The sequence below is a fragment of the Aythya ferina genome, assembly GCF_964211825.1.
Source record: "Aythya ferina genome assembly, chromosome: Z".
NCBI lineage: Eukaryota > Metazoa > Chordata > Aves > Anseriformes > Anatidae > Aythya > Aythya ferina.
Genome location: NC_140299.1, coordinates 34,594,201 through 34,610,607, shown reverse-complemented (window position 1 = coordinate 34,610,607; position 16,407 = coordinate 34,594,201). Strand labels below are relative to the sequence as shown.

At 39.6% G+C, this 16,407-nt stretch overlaps 1 protein-coding gene across 7 annotated transcripts in view; it reads left to right on the top strand.

Annotated features, from left to right (window-relative positions):
• The window catches only part of FREM1 (FRAS1 related extracellular matrix 1), a 71,200-nt gene that overhangs the window by 21,229 nt on the left and 33,564 nt on the right, over positions 1-16,407 (top strand). For 6 of the 7 annotated variants that reach the window (XR_014687340.1, XM_084504740.1, XM_084504739.1 and 3 more), the window contains exons 6-18: positions 559-882; positions 1,986-2,094; positions 2,455-2,586; positions 5,285-5,629; positions 6,246-6,388; positions 6,944-7,140; positions 8,335-8,425; positions 9,655-9,822; positions 10,280-10,488; positions 11,254-11,347; positions 11,760-12,012; positions 13,946-14,143; positions 15,383-15,568. Coding sequence is in view for 6 of the 7 variants with exons in the window: in XM_084504740.1 (XP_084360866.1) it covers positions 559-882; positions 1,986-2,094; positions 2,455-2,586; positions 5,285-5,629; positions 6,246-6,388; positions 6,944-7,140; positions 8,335-8,425; positions 9,655-9,822; positions 10,280-10,488; positions 11,254-11,347; positions 11,760-12,012; positions 13,946-14,143; positions 15,383-15,568 (2,449 nt within the window). In the remaining variant the exon portion in view is untranslated. The remainder of the gene's footprint in view (positions 1-558; positions 883-1,985; positions 2,095-2,454; positions 2,587-5,284; positions 5,630-6,245; positions 6,389-6,943; positions 7,141-8,334; positions 8,426-9,654; positions 9,823-10,279; positions 10,489-11,253; positions 11,348-11,759; positions 12,013-13,945; positions 14,144-15,382; positions 15,569-16,407) is intronic. The other variant, XM_084504741.1, reaches the window with a different exon arrangement.

Below are 16,407 nucleotides of genomic sequence, written 5' to 3'. Positions count from 1 at the left end.
AAAAAAAAAAAATTATTTTTATTTTTTAAATTATTCTTACAGTGTTGCCAGCTGGACAAATTGCATGCATTATCTTTATGTCCCTATGCTAGAGAGAAACACCTTTGGCTGTTTACTGGCAGTCTTGAGTAGTTTAGCCTAAAAGCAAAATTAATCCTGGCATAATTCCACTCCTTTACAGAGCATGAACTGCACTGCTTTCAACATATATAGTAATTAATAAGCTAAGAGCTGTGTGAGCATTTTCAGTTAATAATAATTAATGACTCATGTGCATGTTTCTGTCAGGTAAAATTATTCATGAAACTCACATCAAATTAGGCAAGTTGTTTCAGCCCAAAATTAAAACCACAAAGAAGACAAGTGAACCTGGAAGACCTTTCCTGAGGTATAAATATTTTACTTTAGGCATTTTCTCATGAAAATGTTTAAATTCTTTTCAGAATAATTTATTGCTTTAACAAGTGCCCCAATTAGCTATGTGATGGTAATGGAAGTTGAATTTATGTTGTTTGCTTTACTTTGTCCTTTCAGTTCTCCTTTTTCTCCCTGTTGTAGACTGAATATGCATGGCTCCGTGTTCAGATTAAAGGTGCTATTCCCAATCAAATTCCCAAACCTGCTCTGGGGGCAAAGTTCTTCCTGGAAGTAGACCAGTTTATTTTAACCTCCATTACAACCACAACGGTTGATGCTGAAGACAGTGAAACTCCAAAGTCCCTGCTTGTGTTCAACATTACCAAGCCACCTCTGCAGGGCTTCATCACCCATTTATCAGACCACACAAAACCTGTTGGCTCCTTCACTTGGAAAGATCTCAGTGAAATGCTCATTGCTTATCAGCCTCCAAATAACAGCCACACAGAGAGGAGGAGTTATGAGGTACCAGTGTAAAACATGAATATTTGCTGGTTTTCATCTTGCAATTTGTTAATCTATAAACAAATGCATCCATTTGTAACAGATATTTTTCAGAACAAAACTTACTGTTACTCTAACTATATGCAATACAGGAACTGAGATTATAAATATTACTGCTTTCACCTATGTCTCATCAGCTTACCAGTTTAACAAAAACCATGTCTTTGTTGCTTGCTACTCTAGTAATTTCTTTGAACTTGAAGAGTTTTATCCTTTGTCTCAAAATACCTAAAAACAATTTTCTTTTTATTCCTCCTCCTCCTCCTCCTCCTCCTCCTCCTTCTTCTTCTTCTTCTTCTTCTTCTTCTTCTTCTTCTTCTTCTTCTTCTTCTTCTTCTTCTTCTTCTTCTTCTTCTTCTTCTTCTTCTTCTTCTTCTTCTTCTTCCTCTTCTTCTTCTTCCTCTTCTTCTTCCTCTGCTTCTTCTTCTTCCTCTGCTTCTTCTTCTACTTCTTCTGGTGTCTGCAGGTCTGTAGTAAGTCAACAACTAAACAGTATAAAGCTATGAGACCAAGGCTGCAGGAATACATTTATGTATTCTGGGCAGGAACTGAGCACCACTTCTACCTTTCCCATGTTTGCTGCTAGCAATTTTTCACCCACCAGACATGCCAGAGACTGCAGAAGATGAATGTCTCCCACTTTGGGTACATCTTTTTTTTTCAAAATATTTTTTTCCCTCCTACAGGTATTAAAAAGAGGAAAGTATCCCTTCCCCCCTTTATTATTGCTATAAAAAAGTCTTGTGTTAACTGCAGTATTAATTATACCCCAACCAACAATGAAAACGCTCATCTTTCCCATTAATTTCTATACATTGCAGATTACCTCCATTTGCTGTCAAGAACACAGAAGACAGATATTTAATCTAGTACAGAATCTCAAAGACTCTTTACAAGCTAAACTGAGTTTTGTTTTTTACTTTTTTATCAGAAGATGTTAAAATCTCCTATCACTGAGATAAGAACACACTGTATGTGTTTTGGTGTACAAACACATTTTTGGTGTACAAACACTTTTTTTTTTTTTTTTTTTTTTTCCAATAAACTCTTTGTTTTTTCAACAGCTAGAGGTTGAGGTTCATGACTTCTACTTTGAAAGGAGTTTACCGATCACAGTGCATCTTTCTATCAGAACAGCAGATACAAATGCTCCCCGGGTTTCATGGAATACAGGTGAGATTTCTTTTACTTAGTTTATTCTACAGAATTGCTCACAGTCTGGACATGGCATTTGACAGAGCTCTAAAATTCAAACCTACACCTGGAGTTTAAGGATGAAACTGAAGGAGTGTAATTTTTTTTTTTCTTTATCCCTTTTGGGGAGGAAATGTTATAGAAACTTAAAGAAATGTTAATTTTTTATTTTATTTTTTTAAGCTGCTCTTGAAATGTCTGTATCAGGCAGATACATGGATGGGACTAATTTTTTTTTTTTTTTTTTTTTTTACCTGATTGCAGAAACATTCAGAAAGGGATACTGAGAGCCTTGAATATTGCTGATACTTTTGTAAAATAACACTCTGCTCTTTATAGGCCTCAATCTCCTGGAAGGACAATCCCGACCAATCACATGGCAACACTTCCAAATTGTAGACAATGATGACATCCAAAATGTTCGCTTGGTGACAGTTGATGGCTTACAGCATGGGCGGCTCACAGTGAGAGGTAAATCACTGTTTAGACTTGAGGGCCGGGAAACACCGTCTCTAGAGACAACTGGCTATGCTAACATGGTGGTAAAGAAGATGCTGACCAAGTCTGTTGTATGTCACTCCCTGCTGAGGACAGCCAGCTTGAGAGACAGATTTATAAGGGAATGAAGATGCAGAAGGGAACAGCAGGATGTACACAAAGAATTTCAAAAGTTCATAATGAAAGTCAGTTGCATAGCTCGCACACTTTTGCAAATAGTATATTTATATTGTCTCCATCATTAAGTGGGAAAGACTTGTAAGTCTGGCATTTTGCCTACATGCCACTTTCATTTGAAAATGAAATTGGTTCTTATTTTCTTCACTGTAGGTGAATTCAGCCCAAGTGAATTAATGTGAGTAACCATGGGCAGCAGCCCTGTTACTGCCAGTTCTCACCAGGGATGGGTGAAGTCCTTGGTGGCTGTGATCCCTCCACAGAACCAGAGAAATACCAGCATAGTCTGACATTTCCCCGTGCTGCTCAAAGACAGCAAGAAAGCCAGGGATATGGGAGTGCTGCTTCTGCAGCGTTCACCGCCAGAGAGAACAGCAAAAGCAGAGCCAGAGAGGAGCCGGCTCTGCAATGAACCGAGGAGCAAGGTAGCCCTGTGCTGGGCTATCCCTGCCCCGCGGCTCTGGGCATCTCAGCGCTGCACCGCTGGGAAGGCTTGATGTCAGGCTTGATCTCCCTCTGCTGACTGGCCTCCTCTATTGCAACCATGCAATAAATACCACTGTAAAAAATAAAAATAAAAATAAAAAAATCCACAGTATTTAATTTTTTACTTTCTTAACATTAATTTAAATCCCAAAGCCGAAACTTTAAAGAAATCAGCTATGCTGGCATAGAGCAGGCATGGCCTAGGTCAAATTCAGTTACTACATTTTCTTCTTAAGTGCTGAGGATGCTTAAGGTTTGCTGAATGATCTTTATTTGTTGACAAATACAGACAACAGACAATCCAGGATAGGGTTGTTGTTTACCAGCATCTTAAAAAGTTTAATTTAAAAGGTGGAAATCAATTTACACTTCTAATTCATTAGCCTGCTGCATTTTCCATATTACTATTTTTTGTCTGAAATCTCAAGAGTCATCTCAGTGCTACTCTCATATGGGAAAGAATACAGGTAAAAGAAATCACTCTGCTGTTGGCAGGGTGGAAAGATGCTGCCAGTCTTAATGCTGGATTTTTGATAGTTAAATATTTTTAGTAAAATGCACAGCCTAGAAACACAAAGCAAACATTCAAAGAAAAGGGGAAGGTGGTACTTTTGGAATTTGCTGGAAACAGAAGTTGTTGAGAAGTATGTTTCCCCTCAGGAAACCCTTGCTGTGCAGTTGTGGGCCTCAAGGTATTGGCCTCCTGCCACCCTATGGGCAGAGCCTCCAGGGCCAGCTCTGCCTGACAGACTGTGGCAGGAGGTGGCCTGGGGTGGCCACGCAGCCAGGCTGGCCAAGCACCCAGGCTGGCCAAGCCTTGGCAGCAAGCAGAGCCTGAGCCCAGGCCCCTATTGTGGTGGCAGTGGTGTCCCTGCCTGCAGCACCCTGGGCCTGCTCTGCCTCCCGCAGGCCACCCTGTGACAGATGCTTCTTGTCCAGTGACCATGCCTGGTTCTCGGTTTTGTGTCATTTATGCGTAGGCACGTGCAGAGGAAGCTGTAACTGCAATTTTTAGTGGTTGCCTTTCTGGTCTGGCAAACACCAGCTGGTGCTCACATACTAAAGGAAGGCCCCAGGTTTAGCCTTCCAGCTGCACTGTCACTCCTTTAATGCTGCTGGAAGATGGTCTGAGCCAGTGCCCACCGAACCCCACCGGCTTAGAGAGCAATAAATCAACCCAATGTTTTGAGTGCTTGTGTGATAGGTCTGGTAATCCCAGTCCTAGGGCTAAAGGAAAGCCCTGAAAGGAAAAGGAATATATGGTGTTGCTCCATGCCTCCTGTCACCTTTAAAAGGCTTTTGTTTGATGGGGATGCAGTTATGACTGCATCCTAAAGTCTGACTATAATTCTCTTCAAGTAAGGCACAAAGGAAGTGTGAAAGCACCTGTACATGCAGCTGTGGGTGGCTCTGTGGAGGTCACAAAGAATGGAGGGCCAAAAATATTTTCCTTGGAGGCCCTGGGTAGACCATTTTGTCCTGCACCAGCCTGGAGTTCACAGAACTTTTAACCTGCCTGAAATATTTTTGTATGTATAACACATCCAGTGAAGCAGAGGTACAAAATAGTCTCTTCATGGACAGTAACCTGAATATGCACAAAAAGCCTAAGAACTATCAGATAAAAATGTTATTTTTATCTGCACTGAAACACTGAGCTGTAATTACAAAGCATAGTCTCCTTGATTCATAAAATAAAAGCAAAATGTTCTGATAAGAAAGGATTGGTTGAAATTAAAATCCAAACTGTCACAGTTAGAAATCCCTGATGCCTCCAATTATCTTAATGCAATGGACATTTGCAGGATTTTGCCTGATAGCACAGTTGTAAATTCTGCATTCTTAACTATTCCAGTAGATGATTTTTTTTTTTTTTTTAATTTTGTACTAGAAAGTTTAGAAATGCACTCTCCTCGTCTTTACCATTGTAACATTTATATTGGTGGAACTATTCTCCTCTGGGCTGAATTACACATTTTTGATACATTTTCTTATACTGCTTTGACAGGAGGGAAAGGATTCATGTTCACAGTCTCTGACATTCAGGCTGGAGTTGTTTACTACCATCATGATGACAGTGATTCTACTAAGGATTTTGTAGTGTTTAGGATTTTTGATGGCTCCCACAGTATTCGCCATAAATTTCCAATCAATATCCTTCCTAAAGATGACAGCCCTCCATTTCTGATCAGCAATGTAATAATTGAGGTTCATGAGGGACAGATGATCCTGATTCAGGGCTCCATGCTTCAAGCTTCTGACATGGATTCCAGTGATGACTACATAGTGTTCAACATTACCAAGCTACCCCAGGCTGGAGAAATCATGAAGAAACCAGGGCCAAACTTAATAGGTAATGAAACACATCCACAATAACACAATTTTCTTTTCCCTCTGTTTTTTAGACTGCTTTATGTGAAACGATTAGGCTTACTTTGGCTCAGGAAAAATTGGGCTGTTATTATAATGTAAATCCTAATCATTAATTAATGGTGGTCTCTGCACTTTTAAAGCAAAATTTTAAATATGAACACAATTTAGCCCTGAGTCTTCCATCTATTTCTCTACTCTATTTTTCTCCTCCAGAGGTGTTGGGCTAGTCAGGAGTAACTTTATCTGCAAGGATACCTGAAAAGTTCAGAGCTATTAGATGAACTGAACTCAGAAACCCCTGTGTTAGATGCAGAGGCTGCCAGCCACATGAATTCTGTTATCCTCTGCTTAGAGCTCCAGGTCCATTTTCTACATTGCTTCATTATTTAAATGATTGCTTACTGACAAAGAAAAGAAGTTGACGATCTTCAGGAAACATGGAAGATGATCAGAGAACATTTTAAAGACTTTTCTCTACCTAGGGTGAGAAAGGGGTCATTACGCTTCACTAGTTACTTGAATAGCTAATGGACAGTATTTATGAATGATTAAAGTCTTACACTATTGAATAGAAGACATATTCTTTAATTCAACAGGATATCCTGTCAGCAGTTTTCTTCAGAGGGATCTGTTTAATGGAATAATTTATTATCATCATTTGGGAGGAGAAGTGTTTGAAGACTCCCTTGAGTTTGTGCTGTGTGATAGCCATGACCCTCCCAATCTCTCGGAGCCACAGGTACGACACTGACACATCTTTGGCAGGGCCCTCTATTTCTCCTTCAAACAGCTGATGATTTTACAACTTCTGCAAGACTTTCAAGCCAAATTGGGATAGGTCTCTTCTGTTTGCTGTCACCATAGTCATCACCACAAGTAATATCCTTCAGGGCTAGTTCCTGTTCTTGCTTTCCATGGGGTAATTCTCTCTGTCTGAAAAATACCATCCATTCTCAGTGACCTTTTCCCCATATCATAAAATTAAATGCTGAAAATATTGGATTTGGGGATGGTAAAACAACAACAACAACAACAACAAAAACAACAACAAAAACAGTACTCCTGAAATCGACAGAGAACAGACTATTCCACTCAGATGTCAAACATACTGAATTTAACTTTGATTTTGTTTTAAAGGTATGCTGCTGACGTTTATGGGCTCTGCAATTAACTGTTATTTATCTCATATTCCAGTGATCCAGTTATTTCTGTATGTGCTTGTGTGCAAAAAAATTGCTTGGACAGTCTCTCATCAAGACGAGTGGCTGCTGATTTTATCAACTTCTGACTCTAGGTGATGATGGTGCAAATTATCCCTGTGGATGATCAGCTACCCAGAGAAGCCCCAGGAGTGACCCGTCACCTTGTTGTTAAGGAGACTGAGATTGCTCACCTCACTAAGAAACATCTTCACTTCATAGACGTGGAAGAGCAAGACAGGGAACTCACATACACCATAACCACTTCCCCATTTTTCTCTTGCATGCATGGGTAGGTGTGGACTCATAACTTCCAGGTGGGTCAGGGCAAAGCCTGAGAGCAAACTCAGTGGCAATAGCATGCTTGTATCTCAGGTTATTCATCTGTTCGCTTAAAGTACAGCTGACAATAGCTGGGTGCAGCTCTCCTGTTAGTAACTAAGTCAGAGCTAGAGCTGAAATTAACAGAGTAATACACAGAATAATACAAGAAAGTTGCAAAATTTAGCAAGAAAGTAGAAGAAATGCACCTGAAATCTTTTCTTTCCTTTGGTTGGGTTTGCACTTTACACTCACCCCTGGGATACTGTATTACAAGTCACAGAAACTCTCCTAATGGATAGACTGGTGCTGACCTGTGCTGTCCCTGCCTGAGAAGATGAGGTGCTACAGCTTTTTCCAGGTGATGTATGGCATTGTGAGCTCCTGGACCAGGAACTTGTGGAGCAGAATTGCAGTCAAGACAGGATGCAGGGGACACCATGGACATGTGACAAGCCGGTGTAATAGCAATTTACATGCCTGATGCTGCTTCACTGTTTGGTAAATTCATGATAACATTGGCAACAACCTACTAAACAGAAAATTTCAAACTCCAGCCACCATATAGTTTAAGCTGAAAATCAACATTTTCAACTCTAACCTGAAAACACAGAGAATCAGTATGTAGCTGAGGGAGCAGGATGTTTAGGCACTTTCCCTGTTCAGCTGATGAGGTACATAATTATTCAGTTTGCTAATTACTGTCGTTGTCTCCATTGGAAAGATGGCTGGGTGAAAACTAGTTGACTTTGACAGTCTATAGGAAGAAATAATTTAATTTTTATATACAGATAGATGCAGTTGTGTAAATAAAAGGAATATGATGGTCTAGCATTGCAGGTGGTGTAAATGGGCACAGTTGCACTGAAACTGGTATCTGCAATGTGCAGAGACATGCTAGTAGGAAACCCAGAGCTTGCTTATGAGGTATGCAATGATTTTTTTGACTTTCCCAACAGATATTTCTTTCAGTCAGTCTTCTGTGATAAAATTTGAATGAATAATTAAAAAATAAGAAAGAAAAATGTTTTTCCTTTCAGTGCAGTTGGGACTGCAAAGCTAATTTGAAAGGCAAGACTTATCTATGTGCCTTTTTTTATTTTTACTTTTTTAACCTGTTCTTTAATATCACTAACTTGGATGTAACATGCATATTTTTGTACAGGCACTCCGATGCTGGGAAGCTGTTTATGGTGGACACCATCCCCAAACTGGTCAAGGATCCTGCTGCTCTTGCACTGAGGTCATTTACTCAGGTTTGTTATGTTAGGTGGTACTATAATCAGTACCAAGCAATTTTAAGAACAGTCACAAGCATATAGCTTATTCCTGACAGGAAAACAAGCAGTGAAAATTGAGGTTCAGTTTTATCACATGAATACTGCTTTAGAAGAGATAATTCAATTGCTTGTTAATTCAACTCAGTTTTTTAAAACTAATTTCTGTCATGCTTCATTTCTGGAGTATGCAAATGTAACTCTCTCTCTGAAACCACAAGGGCTGCAGTTGCTGACAGGTAGGCTGTATTTGGTTGCAGCATAATGCTGATATGAAGAAAAAGTGCACAAAATGTGGAAACGGGGCCCTGACTGTTCCCTGTTTCTTCTCAGTGTCTCCACTGATAGCTGTGTACCAAGCTAGAACAGGCCTATGTGCTCTTTTTCAAGATTTTGTTCTGTAGTTTGACAGATGTCTTTGTTAAGCATATTATTAAAGTGCCCTGTTTTGTACCCTGCTGTATGCTTAAGGCTGCACAGTGGTGACCATTGTAATACCATGATGAGAACCGCGAGCCTAGAGGTCCTTAATCCCTAACCCAACATATGTGTTCGAATGAAAAATTTTGTTGATTGTTCTAGGCTCTTTCACCAGTCTGCACTTACCTGTGGAAGCAGGATGTGCAGTTTATTCATATGGGTGAGGGCAAATTCAGCTGCTTTGGAAGATATTGTAATAAAAGTTATGTTTAGATAATTTTTTTAAAGTCACAGTGTGGAAAAGGCTCTGGAACCAGCATTTTTAAAGAGCTCATTTTCCATCAAGAAGGTAAAGCCATTGCCTCTGTAATCACTTGCTGTGTATGACTGTATTATTTGCCACAAGAGTTTTGAGTGTTTGAACTTGTACTCAGCTGAGAGAGCACTGGAACAAGTTCCCCAGAGAGGTTGTAGAGTCTCTTTCTCTAGAGATATTCAAAACCAGCCTGGATGCCATCCTGTGCACTGTGCTCTGGGTGATCCTGCTCAGTAGGGGGGTTGGACCAGATGATCTTAGAGGTCCCTTCCAGCCTTGGCCATTCTGTGGTTCTGCAAAGATACACTTGCTCACAGTATTGTCAATAGCTAAAGACTGTGAGCAATGTTCCTGAAATTAATATTGCAAGTTCAGATAACATCTAATGAGGGGATGAGAAAGGTCCCTGAAGTTCTGATTTTCACTACTCCTATATTATCTTCTTACATGCACCCCTCTTCACTTTTTGCAGCATGCTGTCAACTACATGAAAGTTGCTTATATGCCTCCACTTCAGGACATTGGTCCTGAACCTCAGCAAGTGAAGTTTGTTTTTTCTGTCAGCAATCAGCACGGTGGCACTTTATATGGGATCTGCTTCAATATTACAATTCTTCCTGTGGACAACCAAGCCCCAGAGGTAGGGTGATGGGGAGGTGGAGGTTGAAGGACTTGGCTTTGCGTAGAAAAAAGAAATATAGGGAAATGTCCTGATCTCTGCCTGGTTTGTTTGTTTGTTTGTTTTGTTTGTTTGTTCATTTTTATTTATTTATTTTATTATTATTATTAATTTAAAAATTTTTATAGTGAGTAAACTGAGGGCTTCAACCACAACTCCTAAATCCCTATTCTGCATTGTTGCCTTTGAAGGTCAAGAGCCTCCCTGAATGGGATCAGGACTGGGCTTTACATATTAAGGCATACTGTTAGTATACTCTTCAGGTTTTCTAGATGCATTAGAAAAGATTAAAGCCTTTGGTGTTTTGATTTTTAAGATGTCACCTGTCTTAATACTAGAGCAAATTGAAATTGCTGTGTTCAATGTATGTTTGGACATGAAGTAGCAAATATCAGTTAAGCATTTCTCCTCCGTATAGGTTTTTACAAGCCACTTGACAGTGGAAGAGGGTGGCCTGAGCCTTGTCACAGAGGGACACATTCTCATCTCTGATGTGGACACAAAACAAGAACATCTCTTCCTCCTCCTGCAGCGACAGCCTCAGCACGGGGTGGTGGAGCTGGATAGTGTTCCCATGAGTGAAGGTGACAGGTTTTCCTGTGGGGAGCTGCGTACCAGGGCAGTCAGGTTAGAAGAGTGTTTGCTTTTCTTCTCGTGGTGGCTGTCTCAGCTGGATGAGTGAGATGCTTGCAGTGAAGAAGTGTGAGGTGCAGAGGCTACAGCAAGAAGTTCTCACTGCAGCAGGCTCTGGCAATATTGCTCCTGGCCAAAACTACCACCTCAGCCTCAGAGGACCACAAAGGTCACTGTGGAAACTAACTAGAAGTGTGGCCAGTAAACAGAGCTAGAGACCACGTCTGATGTAAATAGGAAGCATTGTCTCACGCATGTGAGGAGGAAGCCATGCAGCCATGTAGTTCCTTTGAAGAATGCAACAGTTATCAGCTTTTTTCTTTTAATGAAACTTACAAGAAAGTTTGGTTGTTATTGAAACTGATTAACCTGAAGATGCAAATTTTGCTACTGTATCTGGGGTGAGAACAGGATGCTGACTTTCTGCCTGCATGCAGAATTAGAGATCCCTGACTTTGTTACCGTCTGTTAGTCAGAGGCTGTTAGTACTGCAGAGAGAAAGCAAGTTTAATAGAGCAGAAATAACAAAGATTCAGTGAAAACTTTTTCGTAGTTGATATCTGCCATATCTTAGGGGTGTTCTTCACATAGGAGACCCCACAAGCCTTCTGAACATACTGTGATTTAGAACTGTAAGTCTTTGATAGGAACCCTTGCACAGGGATTGGCTTTCTATCTGGGCATACACATTGTCTGGCATGATCAAAAACCACAACTCCTTTTTCTGTGTGAAATTAGTATGGCTTCTTTTTCTCACAGGTATTGGCATGATGGCTCTGAGACATTTACTGATGAAATCCTCTTTGCAGCCACAGACAGCATCCACTCTGTAGAGTTCATCCTACATGTCAAGGTCAGTGTGTTGCATACTTCTGAGAGCATTTGCCCATGCAGAAGACTGCAAAGCTTAACTTCTGAAAATCTTCATATTCCCTTGGAAACTGGGAGATAATGGACTTGTTAGGTTTCATTTTCACCCTAGCTTTTGGGTTAATTTGGCAAATCATCCTTATCATTGAGCAAGTAAAGACAGAAGCAATATATGTGTTCCATTTCCTTTACACAGTCTACTTAATTTGGTTTACTTTCACATCTGGATTTTAACAGTGGACCTAATTCAGCTGTTTCAATCTTGTTCACAGAGAGCTCAATGTACTCTTACTGTGACAGTGTGCTGATGGTTTGGTCTGGAAAGCAATGCATTTAAAACAACAGGCTTTCATTGAAATGAAGAATAAAAGATCTTAAATTCTCTTTCTGATTAGGTGTTGCCTGTGAATGATGAGCCACCCATTTTGCAAACAGGCCTCATCCCTGTGGTACACTGCCAAGAAGGTGAAGAAGTGGTCCTCTCCTCCAAGTACATTTATGCCACAGATGCAGACAGTGATGACATGAGATTGATGTTTATGCTGGTTCGCCAGCCCTACCATGGGGTGGTGAGGAAAGCTGGCATAGCTGTGGAGCGTTTCTCCCAGGCTGATGTCATCTCTGGTTTAGTCACATATAAACATACTGGTAAGTGAGACTGGGAGGTGGTCAGGTAGTTTTGGCAGAAAATTTAACCTTATCCATAAAATCTTCCCAGAAGCTCAGCAGGAGCTGCTGAGAAATCACATGTTGTGATTGGTGAGAAAACTGAGGTGCCTTTGAAACAGGGCTGATGATGTACTACTATCAAATGTTTTAATGTGTTCTCCAAATCACTGTTTGAAATTAAAATTATAGTAGAGCTACGTGAAAGCAACATAATCCTGGACAATATCTTTCACTGCTGCAGATGCAATATTGTTTTTTAAATTATTTTTATCAATATTAATATTAAAATAGAAGCTAAATAGAATCTTTTTGTTTGTTTTATGACACTAAAATATCTTTGACTTTTTTCTTAGTTGTGTAGATAAAGTAATGTAATGCTGTAAATATCGATGCTGAGTTATAATAGAGAACTGCTTACAACATAAGGTACTAGCCACTTGCCTCTCCAATTTAGATAGGTACCCACTTTTGGAAAGTTTACAGTCTATCTGTACCACAAGGTAAAATGTGTTCAGATTTCCTTCAAGAGAATGTGGTGAAAGATGTCATTTTGTGGTTTTATCTTTAAAATCCCCAAATACATTTTTTTAATTACTCATAGAAATCAACGGCTGGTTAGCTCCCTTTCCTACTTAATTTGGTCCTTTTATTAGCATGAAAGAGGTTCTCTTTTCTGCATCTCTGATGACAGCTTTAATTTTATTATTTTTTTTTCCAAAGGCTCCAGTTTTATGTGTAATTAGTCTGTAATTTTGTGCTAGCGTGGGGAATTTATGTGATATTTTCAGGCTTGGCGCTGTCTAAAATGAACAGCTGGCATTTAAGAAGAGAAGGAAGTACTTGGTTATGGCCACCCATAACAAACTTTTGTGCACTATCCTAAAGATATTGTGAATGCTATTTTAATAGTAGTGTTTTGCAGGGGCACTAAAGGCCAGAAGCTGACTTTCAAGAGTAAAGTCACTTGCATTTGCCATTCCCAATTTTCTGCATGCTAGATGTGCTTCCAGTAGCTGTTGCACAGGAGGCAGGGAGTCACTCCCTTTCCTTCTCAGGCAGTGTATCAGGAGCAACTTGCAGCAGCACTGGATGCAGGCTGCCAGGGCTGCTGAGAAATGGAATGCACTCACCCTCAGATGCTTCTGGTGAGGGGTGGCAGTTGTGGCCTGTTGTGTGACATTCAACATCAGCCCACAGCTTGAAAGTGATTGGATATAGGCATCATATATAGCACAGTAACAAAGCACAGTCCTTGTTACAGTCCATTTTATTTGGTTAAGAGGCATGTAGGAATACATGCATTTCTTGGTATGCAAAAATGTTTTCTTCCCGAAGAGCATGAATGTTGCCTCATGTCACAGAGTGACAGTATTTTATACAAGAAAGATCTTTGCCAACTTTCTTGGATGAGGAATCCAGAAAAAATATCCTTTCTGCACAAAAGAACATTTTGAACATGCTTCAGTACAAGCAGAACAGAATCATGAGGACTATTAGCAATTTTATTACAATTGAATATTATATTATTGCAGTAATATTACAATTATAATATTAAATTATAATTATAATATTAAAATATTAAATTATAACATTAAAGCAGTAATATTAACTTAGTTGTACACTTGTCTACAGCTTTTTATTCTAGAAGAGAAGTAATCTGATTAAAATTATTTAAAAATACCAAACCAAACTGTGGACCAAACAGCCCAAATTAAGAATTCTAGTTATTTTACTGTTTTTGTTTGTTTGTTTGTTTGTTTTGTTTTGTTTTGTTCTTTTGGTCTGTCTCCATCTTTTGATTTCAAATACTGGAGTCTCTCCTTGCAGGATTCAAGACTCTTCTTTGTGAAGTTTTTGAAGTTTTGGTTCCTTATAGTAAAACATTTCTTCTTACTTGCAACATCTTTTCCAGGTGGGGAGATTGGCCTGACTCCTTCCTTTGAGATCTTAACCTTTATTATTTCTGATGGTGAAGCTGGCCCAGATGTGAAAGACTGCTGTTATGATAGACCTCTTCCTCCTCCAGTTCCACTCCATGATCCATTCCCAGTGTATGACCTTAACATCACTATACTCCCAGTGGACAACCAGCCACCATCCATTGCAACTGGTGAAAGCTTCCTCTCACTATAGCATATTATTATAATGTGGGCTATGCAGTAATTAATGTAACAGCTAAAGACTCAAGCTTTTTTTTTTTTTTTTTCTTTAAGCACCAGGAAGAGTCAGCTGAGATCAACATGCAGAAGTTTTAGATTGAATTTCTATTTATTTATTTATTTATTCTTTTACTAGTGCAGTGCAACCACCAAATTCAGTTGCAGGTGCAAGTATGAGTTCAGCTGCATATTCATGTGGCTAGAAATTAGGGTGCTCAGATCTGATCCCATCCATCTACACATGTGGTGTATTGTTGTAGATGTACACTATGTCTGGGTAAAACAGAGCAACATCTCATCCCAGAACTTAGGTCCAAACAATTGTTATGTTTATACAATGCAAAAACATACCCATAAGTATCTACATGTATATACCTTTGTGTGTTAAGTATGCAACAGAAATTTAGTTTATATGAGTATGTAGGTATCAAGGAAGGGAATATTTTATTTTCTATGTTTAATTCTGTTAATGAATAGAAACAAATCTAGTCCATATATGTAACTAATGAAATGAATAGATCAGAAGCCACTTTTTCTCTAGTACTTTTCAGGATCAAAAGTTCTCAGCTGAAAAGGAAATTGTGCTGATAACAAACATTTAATGCAACAACTAGCTACTATGTGAAATTTCCATTGAATCACAGGGCTTTGGATGAGGCTTGTAGTATATGTATTAAAGGTGTGCTTTCCATATGCTTGTCTTTTTCTTTTTCAATGTCATTTGTTTGTATGCATCATGTATATGTATGTATTCCAGAGAATATTTAAGCATATGTATGAGTAGTTTTGTAATTTACAGGCTATCACCCAAGCAATGTTCTGGAAATGAAGCCTTGTCCCAGCAGGGAAATTAAGCAATGATGCATGAAAAATTGTTCATTATGAGCAATTCGTAACAGCTATCATGTAATTAATGCTCTGACAAACAGAGGTAACAAGTGATTCTGAGCAGCACATAAACCATACTTAATAACTTACCAGTAAAATGATTGTGTGATACCCTTCCCCTTTACTTATATGATGGGGAAAGTTGATGGTGTAAGCAAAAATCCCCAAGGCAAACCAATGCCCTCAGTAACTCTGAATTTATTGTCATTTCCTCCATAGTTATTATTTCCATTCTTGTTAACAAAAACAATAGTAAGCTGAACTTAATAAGCAGTAATGGTTATCATATTGTTTGTGTGCAGGTGCAAGGTTTGTGGTGGAGGAGGGCTCCTCAGCAGCCCTTACCATTAACCATTTGTTTGCCACTGACCCTGACACCACTGCCGATGACTTAGAGTTTGTCTTGGTTTCTCCTCCCCAGTTTGGTTACATTGAAAATATACTGCCTTCTCCTGGGTTTGAGAAGAGCAACATTGGTATAAGCATAGGTAAGTCTACAAAACATGAAGTAATAGAGAAGATGAAACACAGAGAGAACCATGTGGTGGGCTGTGGAAAGGTAGCTTCAGGTGTGTATGGGCTTACTGGGGAAAGCAGTGGCTGGCAAATTAAGAATTGTAGGATTGTGTAGGGGGAGTTCAAAAAGAGACTGCAACTATGCAAATGTGAACAATTGGCACTTGGAGTGTACAAGCCAGCTCTTGTGTTATGCATTCCAGCTGCAATCCAGTAGAAGTGGCAATAAGAAATATTAATCTGCTTTCTGTGCCTTCACTCTCCCAAGCAACCTTCCCCCAGCCTCTCTTTATTTCTGTCAAAAAAAACCTGTAGCAGAGGATGTGAAAAATCTGGATCCTGTGTTATTCTCCAAGGCCAAGTTGCAAAAGTGATAGAGATAGTAGTTGACTTCAGTCTTTTCCCTGGTCTGCCTTCGAATACCGCAAGGCAGTTTCAATTGCTGCAGAATAAACTGTACCACGCATGCACTGGTAATGCTTACTTGTGTCTTCAGCTGGACACCCAGCATTGCTGAGCCTTTTGGTCCCCGGTTTCTTGGTCTGCCAGTCAAAAACAATCAATGTAATTACTTAGGCCCCAGATGTTTTCTGGGTCTTGTTATCTGGGGCCATTCTGCAATCTACACTAAGATGGACAGAGTGGTGTGCCACAGAGAGAAGGTCATATGTCCAGCATACTCCTCTGGAAATGTGCATGGTGGCTTTCTCTTCCCAGCGACTGACTTTTTTCCAGTCACAAACTGGCTTGTGAGTAGTGGAAGAGAAGGATTAACAGCTCCTATTCTCTCATCAGTCCTCTCATTTGAGCA